This window comes from Erinaceus europaeus, chromosome X (genome assembly GCF_950295315.1).
Source record: "Erinaceus europaeus chromosome X, mEriEur2.1, whole genome shotgun sequence".
Lineage (NCBI taxonomy): Eukaryota > Metazoa > Chordata > Mammalia > Eulipotyphla > Erinaceidae > Erinaceus > Erinaceus europaeus.
In genome coordinates, this window is record NC_080185.1 from 92,557,018 (window position 1) to 92,580,017 (window position 23,000).

The 23,000-nt window shown below is 44.2% G+C and overlaps 1 protein-coding gene across 2 annotated transcripts in view; it reads left to right on the forward strand.

Moving 5' to 3' along the window:
• DIPK2B (divergent protein kinase domain 2B) overlaps positions 1-23,000 on the forward strand; it is a 60,435-nt gene that overhangs the window by 32,181 nt on the left and 5,254 nt on the right. Inside the window, exons 3-4 of one of the 2 annotated variants that reach the window (XM_007528214.2) lie at positions 12,164-12,337; positions 21,035-21,323. In XM_007528214.2, coding sequence (XP_007528276.1) covers positions 12,164-12,337; positions 21,035-21,323 — 463 coding nt within the window. The remainder of the gene's footprint in view (positions 1-12,163; positions 12,338-21,034; positions 21,324-23,000) is intronic. The other variant, XM_060182506.1, reaches the window with a different exon arrangement.

Genomic DNA, 23,000 nt, shown 5'->3' on the forward strand with positions numbered 1-23,000 from the left:
ATGCAACAGCTACTAAACAGAAGTGTCCTGGTCAAGGCACCTCTTTGTGAAGGTCAACACAGTGGAAGACAAGTCATAGAAAGTGGCCCCGTGGGTAGCAGAGGGGAGCCACTCCCATGGTTCTCAGTGGCCCTGTCACGCACCTATCTACAAGCTGCAACACTGAAGACCATAGGTTGAAGTACTATTTCCCCCCCCCAGGCCAACTTTTGACTGCCAGATTTTCCTGACTGAATGGCCATTCTGACTAACCCACCAGGTCCACTTGGCCTCTCGAGTGGGAGACAAGATGATACCAACTGTTCTAGAAGTTACTTCCACAACTTCTTGATTAGGGTATCCTGGAGGATTCCCAAATGGTTTTCCCATACTTAAAGGCAGTTTGGGTGGTCCAAGAGGTGGTGCAATGGATAAAGCATTGGACTCTGAAGCGTGAGGTCCTGAGTTCAATCCCCAGCAGCACATATACTAGCGTGATGTCTGTTTCTTTCTCTTTCTCTTTCCTATCTTTCTCATTATTAAATATATAAAATATTTCTTTTAAAAAAACAGTTTGGGAGTTGAGACCAGGTGGTAGCACAACTGGTTGAGCACACATGCACAAGGACCCAGGTTCAAATCCCTAGTCCTCACCTGCAGGGAGGAAACTTCACAGGTAATGGAGCAGTGCTGCAGGTGTCTCTCTTTATCTCTCCTTCTCTATCTCCCCCTTCTCTCCCAACATCTCTCTGTCTCTATCAATAAATAAATTATAAATAAAATAATAAAAATATTTAAGGACAGTTTGGGGAAACTCCTAGTCACAATATGGAGATCACCTATTTGACCCTCTCAAGTTAACCTTGTTTCCTGCTTGGAAATCCAATTTATCATAAAATGTAGTGAAGGAGCAAGTTACCACTGACCCCTCAAACCAACAACAGCACTTTATCCTTACAAAGAAAGCACTATATGTAGGGGGTGAAAGGAAGCTTCTCATAAGTGGTGAAGCAGGGCTGCTTTTCTCTCCCTCTCTATGTCCCACTACCCTCTCAATTTCTCTGTTCTAGCAGATTAAATAAATAAATGGGGGGGGGAGTGTCTACCAGGTGTGGTGGATTCATTGTGCAGGTGCCGAGCCCCAATGATTACCCTGGCGGGAATAAAAAAAAATTTAATAAAAAATAAATCACTTCAAGGTCTGCAAAACCCAGTGATATGTTTATCATGTACTTAGGAAAGCGGGGTCAGGTACCTATGATGTCCAGAGATGGGCAATAGGGTCTTGTCCTTGGCATAAGCCAAGTTCCTACCGTCATCCTCACGTGAGAGATGACGAAGCAGTCTCAGAAATGGACAGTCACTTGCCTACAGACGGACGCCAGCAACAGCCAAGCCCAAGGGAGGCCCACGAGGTGACTGAATTCACAAATGGATGCAGTACAATGTCTGTATTATCGGTCACAGACTGCTCTGGGAAACCAAAGACAAGAGACAACAGTGGCAGAGATCAGAAAATCAAAAGCCACCCCTCAGAGTCTGCCATGGAAGGCCAGGGGAATGTGGAAATTACAGAAATGGGAAAATCCAGAAAGATGCTATCCTGGAGGCAAATGAAAACAAATCCTTGCCAAGCTTTTCTCATGTATCAGATACTTTTCTGACAGATTTGATCCTCTGAACACCCTGATGAGTTAGCCAAAACAATTATTAGAGTGGCAAAATAGCTCACTCAGATAGCGCACTGCCTTGCTGTGTGTGTGTGTGTGCCCCAGGCTCGAGCCCAGTCCCCTGCGAATTGAAGGACACTTCAGTCCTGTGCTCTCTCTTTGTCTCTTTTCCTCTCCCTTTCTTGCCCACTCACCCTTTTTATCCGAAAAGATCAGCTTGGAGTGGTAAAGTTCCAGAAATGAAAAAAATATATACATATACATATATATACATATATATGTGTGTGTATGTGTGTGTATGTGTGTGTGTGTGCGCGCGCGTGCGCGCACGTGAGTGCGTGCATAATCCATACATTTATGTTTACCTGAGATAGTCCCAGCATGCCTTTTGTCCTGATTTAATTCCTTTTCTGTCATTCTCAAAAATATCCAAGTTCAGAAGACAAATCACATCAGTCCTTCAGTCACACTTAAGGAAACGGAAGCACAAATCAACGGAAGAGCTTGCCTCCAGCTCATACAGTTGTTTAGTGCCAGAGCTGGGATTTGAACCCAGGTAGCCCACCTCTCCAGGGAAGGCTTGCCCACTTCGTAGTCATCCTGCTTCCCAAAGGGGATACTGAAACCAGTTTTCACCTGTGCAGTATGGAATAGAAGCTGTCTAGTCACACAAGCAGAGACAACTCCCCCACGTTGATGGAATCCAACCTAGACTAGAGGGAAGCGGGGAAGAGCCTGGAGAGGTTGAATATGGAGATGGTTTGCCAAGAGACACAGGCAGTCAGGACACATAAGGATGAAGCCACTTAACTCCCCACCCCGACTAGGGCTCTTCCTTACTCCCGGAAACCCTCCCTAGAAATTTATTTTCTTTTTTTTAAACTGATTGTTTTGAATTTAATTTTATTTGACTATTGGATAGAGACAGAAGTTGAAAGGGAAGGAAAAGAGAGGGAGAGAGACCCCTGCAGCACTGTTTCACAGTTCACGAAGCTTTCTCCCTGCAGGTGGGAACAAGGGACTTGAATCCAGGACTTCACGCATGGTAATGTGTGTGCTCAATGATCAGCCCTTTTTATTTGTGTGTCTGTTTTCCCTTAATTTTCTTTTTTTTCCCCCCTTTACTGGAGAAATTAATGGTTTACAGTCAACAGTAAAATACAGTAATTGGTACTTGTGTAACATTTCTCAGATATTGGGGTTGGTGGTGGCCCACTGGTTGAGTGCACATGTTACAATGTGCAGTGACCCAGGTTCAAGCCCACCTGCAAGGGGAAAACTTTGTGACTGGTGAAGTAATGCTGCAGAGGTCTCTCTGTTTCTTTCCCTCTCTCCCTCCCCCTTCCTGTAGATTTCTGGCTGTCTCTATGCAATTAAAAAAAAAAATTAAATTAAAAAAAAAAGTTACATTTCTGTTTTCCACATCACACTCTCTCTAATCCCCCATCTTGTTCCTCTGCCATCATATTCCAGGACCTGAACACCCGCCACCACCATTTTTTTAACCAAGGCACTGCTCAGCTCTGGTTTATGGTGATTGGATCTGGGACCTACCGCTGCCTCCCCGGAAGGGAAGTTTATTTGCATAACTATTATGCTAACTTCGCCACCCCCTCCTGCCCAAGGGCAGGAAGTCACTCAGCATTAAAAGGCCCTGGGAGCAGCCTTCCAGAGCAAGGGAATCATTGTATATCCCCTGCCCCATCCTCTAAGGCTCTTTACTTTATAATCCGATGCTATTTTTATTTTTCTCTTAATAAATATTTAACTCTCCTGGGTGTATGGCAACTCTGAGGTGATCCAAGGCAAACAAAAATCCAGACCCACTCTTGGTGGTGCTGGTTTTCCTGGCTCTGCTTTTACTGCTCTCTCTTGCCTGACTTTCATTCAGTGACTAAACTGCAAGGAGTCTGAATCAATCAATCCAGGTCAATGGAAGTGAAGAGAAATTTCCCAAGGGGACAAGGGACCTATCTAAAATCTATCATGTGTTATTGGACTTCCAAGCAAAATTGAAATGACTTGGAGACCATCTACTCCAAATTGACAACAGACCCTCCCTCTTTCAGTACCAGTACTTAGTCCCTCCTCCAAAGAGCCATGTCATAAAGTAACATGACAGAAAGCTCTGAGTGTTGTTGTTGTGGTCAGGTGTCGGGCTGCACCGCGGAGAAGAGAGAGGAAGTCCAGAGCAAGTGGGGTACACAAATCTTTATTATAGGATGGGGGGGTGGCTCAGGCCACGTGGAGTCAGCCGACAATGGCCGTCCCCACTACCTGATCACTGGGCGAGAGGAGAGAGATCTGAGAGAGAGCAGAAGGAGCCGAGGGGGGGGGGAGCCGAAAGCCCAGGGGAGGGGGGTGAGGGGGCTTTTATTGGGCAACAACCAGGGGTGACGTGTGGGGCCAGGATTGGTTGAAGGGGGCACTGCTAGATTTCACTGGGCGTGGTAAAACCTGGGGACGGAGACTGCATCAGAATAATTCCTCAGCGTCAACTGAGAATATTTTTTAGATGTCTAAGATTTTTTAAATAATCAAACTGGTTTCCCCGAAATAATCAGCTGTCATGGCAGTCACTTCTAGAATGAAAAGTTAATAAACCAAGAAGTCTCATGTTGTGTTTGGCTTTGGGGGGGGGAGAACCAGGTAGTCCCGGAGGTGGTGCAATGGATAAAGTACTGGATTCTCAACCATGAGGTCCTGAGTTCAGTACCCGGCAGCACATGTACCAGAGTGATGTCTGGTTCTTTCTCTCGCCCCTATCTTTCTCATGAATAAATAAATTAAAAAATTATTTTTAAAAAATCAGAGCTTTAACAAAAGGGGGAAATCTATCTATTGGAGCAGGAAAAGAACTGTTGAGATGTTTCTCTAAGTAGCATAAATTAAGAGGGTTTTCATGGTCATAAAAAATGTTCAGTAACTTTAGTTTAATTGCCCACAAGTGACTCATCACTGTTTTTTAATTATTATTATTTTATTATTTGTTTATTTTTTAATCAAAAAGAGAGCGAGAGAGTTATCAGAGTACTGCTCAGTTCTGGTTTTTGGTTGTACCAGGGGTTAAACCTGAGACTTCAGAGCCTCAGGCATAAAAATCACTTTCATAATCAACTATGCTATCTTCCCGGCCCCACCACTGCTTTGTTTTTGTTTGTTTGTTTGTTTTTATTTGAATGAGAAATCAGAGAACTGCTTCATTCTGACATAAGATGTTGCCAGAGATTGAACCTCGGTTCACTGGTCCCTCAAGCATGCCATGACTCTGAGTTTGACACACTGCTGAATTATGATATGTAATTGGCCTGAACTCTGTTTCACAGACATATTTAACAGCTAAATTATATAAAAGATGTTCATCCCAGCCAACTCTTTCCATCCCTGTCTCCCTGCTGCCATTTTCCACATAAGATGGGAGCCCCAGGCCAGGCAGATTTCACTCTTAGGATGGATTTGAGGGGGTAGGGCAGTTCTAGCAGTATGGTTGAAGAGATTACAATTAAACTGTAATCTGCTCTGAAGGAAACCCCTCCCCCACTCTGTTGCTCTACCTACAGATAGACTTTCATGTCTCTAGTTTCTAGAGAAAACAGCAGATGAAGTGTTGGGGGGTACTCACTGCAGACTCTTGTGTACTTCTGCTTTCAGGTATATATATTTGCCCTAGTTTATGGATACCTGTGAACATATGCTCTATCTCAGGGGACCTGGTCTATATCTAGGTTTTGGGACTTTGTTAGGAAGTGAACCACCTGGAATGGGATTAGAGAATCCTATGAAAGGAAAGGTCTCACCCGAGTAATGAAGCTGAAGGGTTGTCATTCCACACCTGAAGTCTCTGGACACAGTCTGAAGTGAAGCATGCTGAGGTGGCACTCGTTGCATTGATTAGGTTGTGATCGGCGGGTGCAATTCATATTATGATATGAATTGAGAGAACATGCAGGAAAGTGCGCCCCACCCTAAGGTTCCAGGACTGGGGGAAATACAGGCTCTATAGTGGAAATGTGAGGTTCCTGCTGTCTTAGGGTTCAGGAAGACAATGGATAGTTATTGTTATCATCACATTATTTGGTCTTTGGGTTAACTTTGAAAAGTCCCCTTGTTAGGGTTTGCTGTATAATACCCAGAATCTTGTATATATCTGTGCCACCGGTTGCTTCTGTTCTACCTGGTCTAGGCTTTTGAGAGAGTCCACATATCAAAGACTCAGCCTATGTATTAAAAAGACTCAGTCTGTGTTTTAAAAAGTTTGAGACATGCAATCAATTTTCCCCTCTCATATTAATTAGTGATTTATATGACTACACTTTAATAGAAGTGTACATAAACACCATTCCCACCACCAAAAGACTGTGTCCCATCCCACCCAAACCCCCCCCCCCTGCCCCTGGAAGCCGAATGTCCACCCTCTCCCTCACCACAAGGTTTTTACTTTGGTGCCCTACTCTCGATTTAGTCAGATCCTGCTTTTAGTTTCCCTTTCTGTTCTTCTTTCTCAACTTCTTCTACTTCTTAAGTGCCTCCAACAGAGTCATGAAATCACTTGTCTAGACAATTTAACTTGTAGACTTCAGTTCTGATAATCCTATAAACGAGGACACTGCTGCTTGCTGGTAATGCTTTTGTTTGTTTGTTTTTATTTTTTAGCAAAAAATACACACACACACACACACACAGAGAGGCGGATGAAAGCCAACCAGAGGTCAAATAAATCATGGGGAAAGTAACATGTGTTCTCATATTTCACAAGAGCTTCAAAAGTGAAAGCAAATCTAGATTTCAGTTTCTGTGGCTATTGTTTCCACTATAAACAACTGACTTTCCCTGAGTCAGTCTATAATCTGCATATATATGTATATATTATATATAATGTCAAATGTAATATAGAGTATAAATGTACTGATTATTAATAAGTATGATACATTATTAAATCACATCAACTAATATAAATTAGTATGTTTAATAAATAATTATAAATCACGTTCTAATATGGCATTTGACGAACTGGCTTATGTGATTATGGGAGCTACAATGTTCCAAATCCATAAGGCAGGCCAGCAGACTGGAAACTCTTGCTTGGGGAGGAATTCACACTACAGTCCATAAGTAGAATGTTCTTCCTTCTCACAGAACTTGGGTTTTGCTCCTCTCTGTCTCTCTCTCTCTCTCTGTTTCTGTCTCTCCTATCATCATGAGTTTCAGTGCTGTAGACTGACTTTTTTTTCAAAGAGATAAATGGAGACAGAGATTGAGAGAGGAAAAGACATCACAGCACCGAAGCTCTCCTCAGTGTGGTAAAATTCAGACCCATGACAAAACAAGCACACTAACCAAGTGAGCTATCTTGCTGGTCTCATTTTTTTTGAAGGAATATTTTTTATTGTAGAATTTTTTTGCCATCTGCACAGGGAAATATATTTATATAATATTACCTGTTACATACTTTTCTTCTAAAGAAGGGAATTGGGAGACTGGAGAATTAGTTCACCAGGTAGGGAATGTGTTTTATCTTTTTTTAAATTTTTTTTATTTATAAAATGGAAATATTGACAAGACCATAGGATAAGAAGGATATAATTGCACACAATTCCCACCACCAGAACTTCCTATCCCATCTCACTCCCCACCCCACCCCCGAAAGCTCTGCTATTCTTTATTCCTCTGGGTGCATAGACCCAGGATCATTATGGGGTGCAGAAGGTGGAAGGTCTGGCTTCTGTAATTGCTTCCTCACTGAACATGGGCATTGGCAGGTGGATCCATACTTTCAGTCTGTCTCTCTCTTTCCTTAGTGGGGAAGGGATCTGGGGAGGTGGGGCTCCAGGACACCTTGGTGGGGTCATCTGCCCAGGGAAGTCCTGTTGGCATCATGGTAGCATCTGGAAGCTGGTAGCTAAAAAAGAGTTAAGATAGAAAGCAGAACAAACTGTTGACTAATCATGAACCTAAAGGCAAGAATATTGCAGATGAAGATTTGGAGTCTCTACTGTGGAAAAAGCTAGTAGGTCTATTTTAGGTATATTCCAAGGGGCCCATGACTTTACTAATTTTTGCCTGTGCCTGACATCTAATATGCATGTGGACCCAGGCCATTGTCTGGGGAGATGGTGTCGTAGTTGGAAAAAGGCCTAGAAAGCTGTGTCAGGGAAGAGAGTAGCTCCCAAATATGGGGAAAGTATATAAATATTGTTAACTGTAAACCCCATCAATTTGATCGGAGACCCGAATTCAGCACAGAAGCTTATATGGCTTCTGTATCCCTGTAGGTCTGAGCTCGCATGGCTAGGAACATTCCAGGCTGCACTAATTTCAAGACCCATCTTCCTCGGGTGGTAGATAGAGTATGTTATCCAACCTCCCTTGGAGAATGGAACATTCCCTACCATTGTTGATCCACATTGAGGGCCAGGTCCTGAGGGGCCCACAAAGGGGTCCATTATCTTGTTCCTGATGGAGATGACCAGTGGCTGGTCTCATTTTTACTTTTAAAGCCTTTCATCCAACTGGATGAGATTCACTCACAAGAGTCTGTTTAGGGGAGTCGGGCGATAGCGCAGTGGGTTAAGCGCATGTGGTGCGAAGTGCAAGGACTGGCATAAGGATCCCGGTTCAAGCCCCCAGCTACCCACCTGCAGGGGAGTCGCTTCACAAGCAGTGAAGCAGGTCTGCAGGTGTCTGTCTATCTTTCTCTCCCCCTCTCTATCTTCCCCTCCTCTCTCCATTTCTCTCTGTCCTAACAACGATGGCATTAATAACTACAACAGTAATTAAAAAAAAAAACCAAGAGCAACAAAAGGGAAAATAAATAAAATATTTTTAAAAGTTTTTCTCTTTTTATAAAAAAAAAGAGTCCGTTTGCCTACCATTTTTAGTCTTTTGCAAATGTGTTGTAGTTATCGATATTCCTCATTTGAGTGAGAGCATCTGCCAGGTATCTTTTACTTCTTATTTCACTCAGCCTAATCACCTTGAGCTGCATCTATTTTGTCCCCAAAGATACAGTATCATCTTTTTGAATGACCAAGTAGTATAACATTAAATATATATCCAATAACTTTTATTTTATTTCATTATTGATTTAGTGTTGATTTACAAAATCGTAAGTGAGGGAGATAGAATTCCATACAGTTCCCAGCAGCTGAGTTCTGTGTCCAATCTAGTCCATTGGAAACTGAAGTAGTTCTCCCAACATCACCAATATGGGCTTATTCTATAACTATTTATCTGTATCTATGCGTGTGTGTGTGTGTGTGTGTGTGTATACATTTCCCCATTTTTTTTCCCATTAGTCCTGCCTCTACTCCCTTTCTAGTTCACCCCTACACGTATTACTATTTCCAAGTGTCTTTCTTTTTTCCCCTCTTCTCTCTTAGATAAGCAAAACCGTGCCTGGCTTCCTCTGGTATTTCCCAGATTCACTTCCATTTTGTTGATGGTATAAAAACAAGATTCCTGGTGACCAATGCTTTGAGTCTTAGTGTAATGGGGGTACAGTGCCCTTTGGTTTATTTCCCCTATCGTTCACCCCTTTGGAAGTATGGACCAAAATTCTTTCTGGGTTGCTGATGGTGGGAGCTCTGGCTTCTGTAATCGCTCCTTTGCTGGAACTGGTCATTAGCAGGTTGATCCATATGTTCAGCCCGCTTCTGTCTTTCTCTAGTGAGCTAGGGGCCTTATCCAATAACTTTTTTTATCCAGTCATCTGTCAATGGATGTTGGATTATTTCACATTTTACTATTGTAACTAGTGATGTTATGAACATCAGGATGCAGATTTCATTTCAAATTAGTTGTTCAGTGTCTTTTGGCTACATACCTAGGAGTGGTATTGCTGGATCATAAGGTATTTCTATTTTTTGTTTTCCTTTCCTTTTCTTTCTTCTTTATTTGAGTTGGACAGAGAAAACTGAGGGAGGAAGAGATAGAGAGGAAGAGAGATAGACACCTGCAGCACTGCATCGCCACTCATGAAGCTTCCCACCTGCAAGTGGGGACCAAGGATTAGAACCTGGTTCCTTGCACATGGGGCATATCCATTTTTTGTATAAAGATTCTCCATACCCTTTTACATAGGGGTTGCACCAGCTTGCACTCCCCCCAATAGTGTATACCCAAGTTCCTTTTTTCCTACATCCTCACCAACACTTGCTTCCAATTGTTTTTCTGCAGATTATTCTCACAAATGATGGTGTTAGGAAAACTGGGCAGCCCAGTTTGAACAAATGAAACTAGACCATCATTTAACTATTATACACAAAACCAGTTCAGAATGGACTAAGGTCCTGAGTATTAGCTATGAAACTACAAAATGCATAGAAGAAAATATAGATGATATACCCCAGAAAACATCTATTGAATATATTTTGCTCACAAGACATTGATCTAGTACATGACATCTGCTTGATTCCCCCATGCTATTGCGAACACTCTTGTTTTAGAGTAGAATCTGAAGCCCAGAGAATTAAGTCACTTGTAGATGGATGGTAGGTGTGAAGCCTGGGCTAGATGCTGACCCACTAGGTCCCGAGGGCTTGTTCTTCTCGGTATTTCTTTTTACATGATACTGACTTCTTGTTGTTTTATTCTCAAAAAGGCAATTAATCCAAGAGGCAAAGATTGGTGCAAGGAAAGTGACTTTATTGTCAGGCCTGAGGAGATAATGGACTCGTGTTTAGAAAAGTTATCTTACCCTTATCCCAAGGTGTGAGGTTTATGTAAGGAAGGAAAAAGAAGAGCGGGCTAGTGGGAGAAAGAAAGGGAGTTACAGCCTTTGATGATTTGAAGAATTGCTGGAGCATATACACCAGGTCAGAGTGGTCTGTTTCCTCTGTAAGACAGATTTCAAAATTTCTCTGGTGTCTCACTGTTCTTTGTTTCTCCTTATCCATCCATGACTGGCTCCTCCTTAAGCAACACACAATGCGTTAGAGGATAAGCATCAGATAAGGTAGTGAGAAATCACAGGAAAACTAGATGGCATTTCTCTTGTCTATTTTATACTGATTACTCCCTTACATTAGCAACTTTATTGTCTTTGTCTGACTTGAGCAGAAAAGTGTTGGGGAGGGTTAGAAGTTCACGGCAGGGAGTCAGGCTGTAGCACAGCGGGTTAAGCATACGTGGTGCAAAGCACAAGGACCCGCTGAAGGATCCCGGTTCCAGCCCCAGGCTCTCCACCTGCAGGGGAGTCTCTTCATAGGCGGTGAAGCAGGTCTGCAGGTGTCTCTCTTTCTCTCCCTCTCTCTATCTTCCCCTCCTCTCTCCATTTCTCTCTGTTCTATCCAACAACAATACTAACTACAACAATAATAACTACAACAATAAAACAACAAGGGCAACAAAAGGGAATAAATAAATATTTTTTAAAAGGCTTTTATTAAAAAAAAAAGAAATTGTAAAAAGAAGAAGTTCATGGCTACTAAGACTAGGGCAGTGGCTAGATAGCATAATGGATACGCAAACAGACTCTCATTCCCAAGTCTCTAAAGTCCTAGGTAGAAAGAAAGAAAGAAAGAAAGAAAGAAAGAGAGAGAGAAAGAAGAGAGAGAGAGAGAGAGAGAGAGAGAGAGAGAGAGAGAAAGGAAGGAAGGAAGGAAGGAAGGAAGGAAGGAAGGAAGGAAGGAAGGAAGGAAGTCTAGATCCTTATCCCACAATGTTAATCCATGAAGACCAACAAGACTGGTATAGAGATTCTCATATGCCACACCATGACTGGTGACTTTGCAGAGAAAGTGCTAAGAATAGAAATTTCAGCTAGGGGGAGTCGGGCTGTAGCGCAGCGGGCTAAGCGCAGGTGGCGCAAAGCACAAGGACCGGCATAAGGATCCCGGTTCGAACCCCGGCTCCCCACCTGCAGGAGAGTCGCTTCACAGGCGGTGAAGCAGGTCTGTAGGTGTCTATCTTTCTCTCCTCCTCTCTGTCTTCCCCTCCTCTCTCCATTTCTCTCTGTCCTATCCAACAACGACAACAACAATAATAACTACAACAATAAAAAACAACAAGGGCAACAAAAGGGAATAAATAAATAAAATAAATATATAAAAAAAATTAAAAAAAAAAAAAAGAAATTTCAGCTAGGGGAACTAGTCCCATTAATCTCAGTTCAACCTGAGATTAATTCTTTGTGGAAGGGCAGGGTGTGTGGAAGCTCTGGCACACTCTAAGACTTACCCAGTGCCCACGTACCCTGCCCTCTGGGTAACTCAACTAACTCCTCCAAAGTCTCCCTTTTCAAACCCTTCCCTCCCCCCTCCATTTCACTCCCTACCTCCCCTCCTTGAGTTGTCTACCTCCTCCTGCCCCACCCCACCTCCACCTCCAATGCCCATCCCCCCACCCCCACCCCCGTCCTGCCCCCACTAGCACTCAGACTCCACTGGGGTTTTCCCAGGAGCACTTGACCCCCAACAGCAGGGCTTTTCTGTGCTCAGTCCTGCCTCCCACCCTCTCCCCACAAGTGCTTAGTATGTCTTCCCCCTCTGGGGGACTCTCCCAACTCCTTCCCACAGGGTCTGCCCAGTCCCCTCCTGCGCTGCCCATCACAGCGACTTCTGGACAGGGTAGTCAGGCGCTACGCTGAGGTGGCTGATGCCGGCAGCATATTCATGGACCACTTCACAGACCGAGACAAGTTACATCTGCTCTACACGCTGGCTGTCAATGCTCACCCCATCCTCCTACAGGTACACCGGGATGCCCAGGAAGCCCTCCAGGGAGGGGGTTTGCATATGGGCTCTGAAGGGGTCAACTTGGAGCCAACTCTCTCATGGCATAAGGCCACCAGCCGATGTCAGTACCTTTGAGGCACTCAGTAGCTGTGAATTGGCTTCTGTAGTGGGTTAGAGTTGTGGTTACTATAGAGGTAAGAGGGGTAGGGGTGGGGGTAGAGTGGAAAGTAGTTACCTTCGTTGCCTGAGGCCACCCTGAAGAGCTTTTTGAAGGAGAACAAAGTTGGCCTACACCTCACAGGTAGGAAAGATTGGAGCCAGCTCCAGAATTATTTGTCTAGAAATGTGCCCTGCAGCTATGCTTAAAAGGAAGATAAAAGGAGGTAAGTTAATTATCCTCCAATGGGAAATGGCTGAGTAACTAAGGGTATGCTAGGCATGACCGTCCCCGCCTTTGTGAAACTTCCATCCCAGTGGTAGAAACTCGTAATTGTTGTCAACCTACATCCACAGCAACATGGCACCTAATCACACTCATTTGCCCCAGCTTCAAGTCAGAACAGGCACCAGGAAACTAGGACATGAGAGGGAGGAGCAGAAAAGAAAGGTAGGGTAGGGTGAGGGAAGAAGAGGAAGAGGGGAAGGCAAGGAGGAAGAGAAGAGCAGGAAGGGCAGCAAGGAAGAAGCCACAGGTGGGAGTCGGGCGGTAGCTGCAGCAGGTTAAGCGCACGTGGCACAAAGTGCAAGGACCTGCGGAAGGATCCCGGTTCAAGTCCCCAGCTCCCCACCTGCAGGGGAGTCACTTCACAGGCGGTGAAGCAGGTCTGCAGGTGTTTATCTTTCTCTCCTCCTCTCTGTCTTCCTCTCCTCTCTCCATTTCTCTCTGTCCTTTCCAACAACGACGACATCAAATAACAACAACAATAATTACTACAATAAAAACAAGGGCAACGAAAAGGAAATAAGTAAATAAATAAAATATTTTTAAAAGAAGCCACAGGTATAGAGAGTATACAAATAATTAAATACTGTAATTAATTATGTATAATTAACAATAGAAATTCATTATAACCCCATCCTCCATCCCTTGAAGGAAGCCATGATGCCGTGTCTCTTTCACTTTCCCTCTGCTTCTCTGTCTCTATCTAAAAACAGAGAGAGATGAATTATAATGAAGACATTCCCTCCACTTCTTCCTCCCTCCTCCTCTTTCTGCCCTTCATTCCCACTTTGTGCCCATCATATATAACTAATATATACAAACTACAGTCTATCGTTATTGGCAAAGAATACTGGGTAAATAGAAAACAACTCTCACTTGTGCTGTGCCAAGCACGATGTTAAATGTTTGATATCAGTTTCGTGTAATGCTCACAGCAACACAAGAGTATTCTTGGGAGTCGGGCGGTAGCGCAGCGGGTTAAGCGCAGGTGGCACAAAGCACAAGAACCAGCTTCAGGATCCCAGTTGGAGCCCCCGACTCCCCACCTGCAGTGGAGTAGCTTCATAGGCGGTGAAGCAGGTCTGCAGGTGTCTGTCTTTCTCTCCCCCTCTCTGTCTTCCCTTCCTCTCTCCATTTCTCTCTGTTCTATCCAACAACAACGACGTCAATAATAACTATAACAATAAAACAACAAGGACAACAAAAGGGAATAAATAAATAAATATAAAAAGAGTATTCTTACTTTTAAAAATATTTCGTTTTTTTTCCTCCAGGGTTATCACTGGGGCTCGGTGCCAGCACCACGAATCCACCACTACTAGGGGCCATCCTTGCCATTTTGTTGCCCCTGCTGTTATCATTACATTGCTGTCATTGCTGCTGTTGCAGGATAGGACAGAGAGAAATGGAGAGAGGAGGAGAAAACAGAGAGGAGGAGAGAAAGATAGACACCCATATACTTGCTTCACCGCCCGTGAGGTGACCCCTTCCCCCCCACAGGTGGGGAGCTGGGGGTCATTTATTTTATTTTAATGAGAGAGATACAAAGAGGAAAAAAAAAAAAGACCAAAGCATGCTTAACTTTGCCTTATGGTGATGCTGGAGCTTGAACCTGGGACTTAGAACCTCAAGCATGAAAATCTTTTATATATATATATATATATATATATATATATATATTCTCTTTTGTTGCCCTTGTTGTTTTATTGTTGTAGTTATTGTTGTTATTGATGTCATCGTTATTAGAAAGGACAGAGAGAAATGGAGAGAGGAGAGGAAGACAGAGAGGGGAAGAGAAAGATAGACACCTGCAGACCTGCTTCACTGCTTGTGAAGTGACTCCCCTGCAGGTGGGGAGCCGGGGTCTTGAATCAGGATCCTTATGCTGGTCCTTGCGCTTTGCGCTACCTGCACTTAACCAGCTGCGCTACCATCCAACTCCCAAGCATGAAAATCTTTTGCAAAACCATTCTATGCTGCATCCCTTCGCCCTAAGAATATTCTTTTATTGTTGTAGCCTGCCACTTTACTATATTGCTTGATACTCTCCAGGATTATCAAGATTCTTTTGGAAGTTCTATGTATTCTATCACAATATCTGTGAATAGTGACAGTTTGATTTCCTCTCTTTCAATCTGTAGCCCTTTAATCTCATTCTCTTATCTTCTGTGGCTAGGACTTCTAAGACTACCTTGCATAGTAATGAAGACAGTAGGCAGCCCTGTCTTCTACCTGACTTTAGAGAAAAAGCTTTCAGTTTCTCTTCACTGAGTGTGATGCTGGCTGTTGCACTGCTGTATATAGATTCTACTAGCACTAGGAATATTTGTGTTGTCTCCTTTTCCAGATGAGGTAAGTGAGGCTCAAAGATGTGACCGCAGTGACTCCATTAGAGTCAGCAACGGAACCGAACCCAGAACATCTGACTTCAGGGTCCGTGCTCTTTCCACCAAAACCACCCCAGTACGGGTGGTCTTTTCAGTCTTCGAAGAAGAAAAGAAGCTGCGGTTGCTTCCATACCAATAAGGATCTTCTTCTATTGTCTTCACTGGTGGTATTGGCAGATTCTGGCTTCTCCCATCCCTGACTCCAAGAGCCTTCACTATAGACTAAAAGGACCCAGCACAGACCTGCCACCCATCTGGGTGATCTCATGGCCTCATGTTTAGCTATTTCCAGTAGGCCAGGGCCTTCCTACAAGACACACAGTGGGCCAGGTCCCCAGTGAGCAGGGGAAACAAGAAATGGCAGGTGGGTTAAAAATGGGCAGAAATCTACAAGATAAAATCACCAGAGGCAGGAAGTCTAGTTTGTTTATTTATTTGCCTCCAGGGTTATTGCTGGGCTCGGTGCCTGCACCATGAATCCACCGCTCCTGGAGGCCATTTTTTCCTCCTTTTGTTGCCCTTGTTGTTGTAGCCTCATTGTGGTTATTATTATTACCATTGTTGATGTTGTTCGTTGTTGGATAGGACAGAGAGAAATGGAGAGAGGAGGGGAAGACAGAGAGGGGGAGAGAAAGATAGACACCTGCAGACCTGCTTCACCACCTGTGAAGCGACTCCCCTGCAGGTGGGGAGCCGGGGGCTCAAACTGGGATCCTTACGCCTGTCCTTGTGCTTTGCGACAAGTGCGCTTAACCCACTGCGCCACCACCCGACCCCCAGGAAGTTTATTTTTTAAGAAAAAAAAATGGGGCAAAGAGGGAGGGATGGCTAAGTATTTATAGTGTCTCGTCATTTCTCCCGTACTTTCCAGAAATGCCATTCTAGCTATAGCTACCTCAATAAATAGTCAAGACCAGCCAGTATTCATTCCTCTCTTTTCCTTTCCTCTTTTCTTTCTTTCTTTTTTTTTTTTCATTTGATAGGACAAAGAGAAATTGAGAAGTAAGGGAGAAACAGAGAGGGAGAGAGGAAGCTACCTGAAGACCTGTTTCACTGCTTGTGAAGCGTCCCCGCTATGGTGGAGAGCAGGGGGTTCAAATGTGGGTCCTTGTGCGTGGGAATGTGTGCCCTTAACTGAGTGCACTGCCCAGCCCCCTTCACTATTGCATGTCACCAGTTCATAAGCTGAACACTCCTAGGGTAGAGTGCAAATGTTACCATGTGTAAAGACCTAGGTTCAAGTCTCCAGTCTCCATCTCCAAAGGGGAAAGAAACTTCACAGATAGTGGAGCTCTGTCTCTCACCCTCTATTAACTAGGAGTGGCAGAGACTTACAGATACCCAGTTCCATCAATAACCGTAGTGGCAAAAAAAAAAAAAAAAAAAAGGAAAAAGAAAGAAATAAGTTGGGTGCTTCTTCTTCTAGCGTTTGCCCTTCTTCCGTAGCCAGTCAACAGCGTCAGGTTGAGCCTGATGTAAAGTTTCCAGACCTCCTTTGAATCTGGAGAGGTGGCAGTCGTTGACTATGTGGGTCATAGTCTGTCTGGAGCCGCAGGGGCAGTTCGGGTCGTCTCTGGCTCCCCAGCGATGGAACATAGCGGCGCACCGGCCATGGCCTGTTCGATAGCGATTGAGGTGCTGTAACAAGGAGACAGAGAAGACCTCTAGAGTTGTATGTCTCCCTTGACCAATGTTAAGCTGTCAGATGTTCTCAGCCACTTGGGAAGCATCCATGTGTATGTAGTCACCCCCACCCCCCTCCCATGCCCTGCTAGCAAGCACATTAGCCCAAGGTCAGGAGGGAAGAGGCTTTAGGCCAGTGTAGTATTTCGCCCTACTTGAATTACCCTGGTCGTCTTCATAATTCTGCCATATCCCAGAACACCGTGCTTGCACTGGGATTTTAACAAATATCTTTGTTTAAATGAACCTTAACTGACCATCTTTTCCCTCCCCGTGGCTTCTTCCTACTCATTGGTATCTGTGAAATCTCACATACCAATCATAGTTGTTTTTTTTTTTTTCAACAATCCCACTCTAAAACATGCCACTCATGCCCCCAACTCCCCAGAATGCTGGATGCCATCTAAAATCTCCGCAAGTTCACCAGCATTTTTGTTTGTTTGTTTGACCAGTTAAACAAAGATTGATTGATTGATTGATTGATTGATTGATTTAATAACATAGGAAGTCCTTGTGTCCGGGGAGCAAGTATTCTAGCTTGTCACAGTACAGCCCTGTTTCCCAGGTTCTGTCTATTTGCTCTCTATAGCCTCAACGTTTTTCTGTTTAGGAGTATGGACCAGAATTCTTTTGGGGGTGTTTCACACTTCTGTAACTGCTTCCTGCTGATATATGGGCAGTTTCCAGGTCAGCCCATACTCCTAAACACACCTGTATTGTCCCTAGCATTTATTAGTGGGGCAGGGTCCAGAGAGATGAGGTTTCTGGGCACTCTGCCATGTAGTCATCTGTCCAGGGTAGTCAGGATAGGGTCATAGCAGCATCTGAAACCTGATGTCTGGAAGGTGGCAAGGCCTACAAATGTTTAATCAAAGGGAGGGCAAAGAATGGGATTAGGATCACTGAAAATAAGAAACTCGGGAGAGGTAGCGATGATATCTATTCAGCATGTGAACACTTTTAGGACACTAGGACTCTAATGATCTTTGAGCTATTGCCATAAAGGCAGGATTTGGAGGCTGATAATAGAATAGAGTGTAGGACGTGAGAACTGGATTAATGTAGAGAGTGGCTCTCATATTAAAATAAAAGACATATTTATAATTAACTGTGTCGTATCAATATGACCTGGGGCCCAAGTCTATTAATATTTGCCAAGGAACCTGTGTGATCTCGGGGTCTTTTGTCAGTTTAGGCTCACTTACAGCTGGGGCCATGTCTGTAGGTTGTACAAACGGTTTTTCCTCAAGTGACAGAGTAGAAAGACCCGGCCTCTCTCCAGAGAGTGGGGCAGTCTTAATCAGTGTTGCTTACAGTGAGGACAAAATTCTGAGAGGCAGAGAGACATCTCCAAGGAAAGTGAGGAGTGATGACAGACACTGGCAAAGTCCAGGCTCATTATTTATGACTAAGACCAAAACTCCAGGTGAAAGGGCCTGTCACTGGCCGAAACAGCCAAACTAGGGAAGCCAGTGTCTTGTCACCATCCAGTTTCTGTAGTCTATTTTCTATCTAATAAGTCCGAACTTTATCTCAGTTATGAGGCTTTTAAGGCCAGTTATACGTAAGATGAATAACCATTACATAATCTACTGGACTCAAGTCTAGTTGTCATATCTATGTGTCCAGCTTTGAGTTAAGAAATACTTAAGTGGGAGTTGGGTGGTGGCGCAGCGGGTTAAGCGCACATGGCGCAAAGCGCAAGGACCGGAGGCGTAAGGATCCCGGTTCGAGCCCCCAGCTCCCCACCTGCAGGGGAGTCGCTTCACAGATGGTGAAGCAGGTCTGCAGGTGTCTGTCTTTCTCTCCCGCCTCTGTCTTCCCCTCCTCTCTCCATTTCTCTCTGTCCTATCAAACAACGACATCAGTAACCACAACAATGTTAAACCACAAGGGCAACAAAAGGGAAAAATAAATATTTTAAATTTTTTTTAAATGAATCAAGAAATACTTAAGTTTTAGAGGAGCCCAAGTTAAGCTCAGGGCATTGGTTAGAAGAATCAACATCAAAATGAATTTGAACCTTGCTCTAGGTCCAACTTCCAAAGCTTGGAAATAAGAGCTTCCATTTCTAAGTGGCTTCATCCATAGTGGAATGTAAAAGGGGAGAGAAGTAGCACCATGTTCCAAGATATAAATATATATATGTTGGGGAGCTGGACAATGGTACATATGTTATAATGTATAAGGATCAGGGTTCAAGCCCCCAATGCCCACCTGCAAGGGAAAAACGTCTTGAGTGGCCAAGATGTGCTGCAGGCGTCTTTCCTTCTCTTTCTCCTTCTCTGTCTCCTCCTTCCCTCTCAATTTCTCTCTGTCTCTGTCCAATAAATAAATAAATAAATAAATAAATAAATAAAATCAAAATAATTATTTAAAAGGGGAGATTGAGAGAGAGTCAGGAAATAGCTCATAAGGTACAGCACACATTTAACCAGATTCTAGGGCTTGCATCGAAGCCCCAGACACCACACAGGAGTACCGTGCAAAGCTGAAGCTTCACAGGGTGTAGGGGGGACTGCTGTGATGTCTCTTCTCTCTCGAGCTCTCTCTCCCTGTTTCCCTCTAGCTAGACAGACAGAGAGAGAGAGAGAATCTACTTGAAGTGGTGGAACTGTGTAGGTGCGAAGTCCCAGGGAAGCCCTGCTAGGAAAAAATAAATTAATTAATAAACAAACAAATAAATAAGAAGGAAGATAAGTTATGGGTCCAAGAGGTGGCACACCCAGTTCTCAGCTAAGTGTACATGTTACCATGCACAAGGACCCAGGTTCAAGTCCCCAGTCTCCACCTGCAGGAGGAAAGCTTCACAAGTGGTACAGCAGTGCTGCAGGCATGTCTTTCTCTCCCTCTCTTTCTCCTCCTCCCCTTTCAATTTCTCTCAGTCCTATCAAATATTTTTTTTAAAAATATTAAATTGTCGAGGGGGGCACTTGAGGGCCTTTTTTGAGACAGAGAGTGTCTGAGTCAAGTTGATCTTTCTGCGTGCTGGTGACAGGCAAGGGGTAAAAATCACCTTCGCCTCATCTTGGATGGAGCTTGAAGGAGTCATGTAAAGTGAGATAAGTCAGAAACAGAAGGACGAATGTGAGATGGTCTCACTCATGGACAGAAGTTGAGAAATAAGAACAGAAAGGGGGAACACAAAGCAGAACTTGGACTGGGTTCGGTGTGCTTTGGCAAAGTTAAGGACTCTAGGGGAGAGGAGGGAGCTCTCAGATCCCGATGCATGATGGTGGAAAAGGAGCTAGGCTGGCGGTGAGAGTGTTTTGCAGAAAATTGAGAAAAGTTTACCTATGTGTCAACTTAGGTACTTTAAACCATTAGCCCCCCCCCCCAATAAAAAAGGGGAAAGGGAGGGTTCCAGTGGTAGCACAGCTAATTACACGCACATAGCATGAAGCGGAAGGACCCATGGAAGGATCCAGGCGGTGAAGTGGTACTGCAGGTGTCTATCATTCCTCCCCTCTGTCTTCCCCTCCTCTCTCGATTTCTCTCTGTCCTATCCAACCACAAAAACAGCAGTGGTAACAATAACAACAACAAGGGCAACAAAATGGGAAAAAATGGCCTCCAGGAGCAGTGAATTTGTAGTGCAGGCACCGAGTCCCAGCGATAACCCTGGAGGCAAAAAATATATATATATGTTAGGGGGAGAGTATGCTGGTTCATATATTTATGGTTCTTTGCGGGCTGGTGCACCTGGTTGAACACACATGTTGCAATGTGCAAGGACCCAGGTTCAAGCCCCCAGTCCCCACCTGCAGGGGGAAATGTCACAATTGGTGAAGCAGGACTGTGTCTCTTTGTATCTCTCCTTCTCTATCTCCCCCTCCTCTCAATTTATGGCTGTCTCTACCAAGTAAATAGAGATGATTTTTTTAAATGTGTGTTTTCGAACAAATTAAAGTTGTCCTGAGAAAACTCTAAATCCTATTAAAGCTCTATTGTGATGTAGAAGACAACAGCGATAATAATTCCTAATATTCAGAAAAGGTGAATTTTGAAGAATCTTATATTTTTTTTCCAGAGCACTGTTCAGTTAAAGTCTGTTTGCATAACCATTAAGCTGCCTCCCCTGACCTGTAAAGGTGAATTCTGTGCAAAAAAAAAAAAAAAGTGTGCCACCTCTGCGAGTCTCCCTAACCCCCAACCCTGGCTTCACCCCAGTCCTCCAATGCCTTTCTTCTCTCCTGGCAGATCTTCCCCGGAGCAGAGGGCTGGCCGATGCCTAAGTATTTGGGCTCCTGTGGCCGATTCCTGGTCAGCACCCGCACCAGTCCATTGCAGGAATTTTATGGGGCACCTCCAGACCAGGCAGCTGACCTGGCCTACCAACTCCTCGGTGTCTTGGAGTCGCTGCGGAGCAACGATTTAAACTATTTCTTCTACTTCACCCACGTGGACCCAGGCATGTTTGGCATCTTCAACAATGGGCATCTGTTCATCCGGGATGCCAGCGCACTGGGTGTCATCGACAAGCAGGAAGGTACTCAACATGCGTCCCAGCAGTGGAGCCACAGTCAGAGGGGAAGGCAGTGACAAGGGTGTGGGGGGAGGGGTAGCTGGGGGGAGGGCTTCTCAGTCTCTGTGTCACAGGGGCCTTCGAGCTGTCATGTCACACGCTCCCACTTCTGAGTCGCTGCTCCAATCCCATCTCCAAAGGAGACCTCAGTTTGACCTTGTCCAAGAGGGAGGGGGGATTCTGCTTGGTGACACCACCCTGCCTGCACTTTCCAAGAGAACTGCTGTCATTCCATTCAGCCTGGGTAGCCCCAGGGGGGCCTGCTCTGCCTGCCCTCACCCATGCACCCCCACACCACTATCCATCTCTCCCTCAGAGCCCTTCTCATCAGCTGCTTTTAGCCTTTATCTGAAACCGAAATATCTGGCTGATTCACGGGAACATTTTGTAATTTGTGTTGGCACTGGGCTTTTTTATAAAGTCTTCAAATTAAAAAGCACAACCCCAAACGAAGTGGATGAATGAATCATGTCCCCTTGTGCACAGACTCATCAAGGATTCTAGGACTCTTTCCACATCCCAGCAGTTCCTGAGTCCAACTTGAAAACAGAGAATTCTCTTCTCCAAATGTGTGTGTGTGTGTGAATTTTCTTTATTTTATTTTTGTTTGATGAGACTGAGAGGAGAGGGGGAGATAGAGAGGCTAGGGAGAGATAGCATAATGGCTATGTAAAGAGACTCTTATGCCTGAGGTTCCAAGGTCCAAGGTTCAATACCCAGCACCACCATAAGTCAAAGCTGAGCAGTGCGCTGGTAAAAAATTTAAAACAAAAAGAGAGGCGGGGAGAGAAAGAGCAGCTGCAGTACTGTTTCACTGCTTACGAAGCTTCCTCACTGCAGGTGTGGACTGTGGGCTTGAACCCACAGGGTCCTTCTACTTGGTAATATGTGTGCTTAACTGGGTGTACCAACACCTAGCCCTGATTGATTTAGTATCCTGCTACTTTACTGTCTTTTCTAATTATTTCCAGTAGTTTTTTTTTATGGAGTCTTTGGGGTTCCTAGGTAAAATATTATATCATCAGCAAAGAGTGATAGTTTGATTTCTTCTTTTCCAATCTGTATGTCTTTGAAATCATTCTTGCCTGATTGTAGTGACAAGGACCTTGAATAACATGTTGAATAACATGAACTATGTTGAATAACATCAGAGATAGTGGACATTTTTATCTGCTTCCTGGTTTTAGAAGGAAAGCTTTCAGCCTTTCCCCATTGAGGATAATGTTAGCTGTGGGTTTGTCATAAATGGTCTTTATTATGTTGAGAAATGGTCCTTCTATTCCCAGTTTCTGGAAGGTCTTCATCACAAATGGGTATTGGATCTTGACAAATGCCTCTTCAGCATCAATTGATGTGACCATGTGATTTTTATCTTTCTTTTTGTTGATTTGATGAATTACCTTGATTGACTAGCAGGTGTTGAACCATCTCTGTTTCCCAGGGATGAATTCCAGTTGGTCTCGGTGAATTCCTCTCTTGATATGTTGTTGAATTCGATTTGCGAATATCTTGTTGAGGATCTTTGCATCAATGTTCATCAGTGATATAAGTCTATAGTTTTCTTTTCTGGTAGAGTCCTTTCCTCTTTGGGGGATCAAAGTGATAGTCACTTCATAGAATGAGTTGGATAGTGTTTGCCCT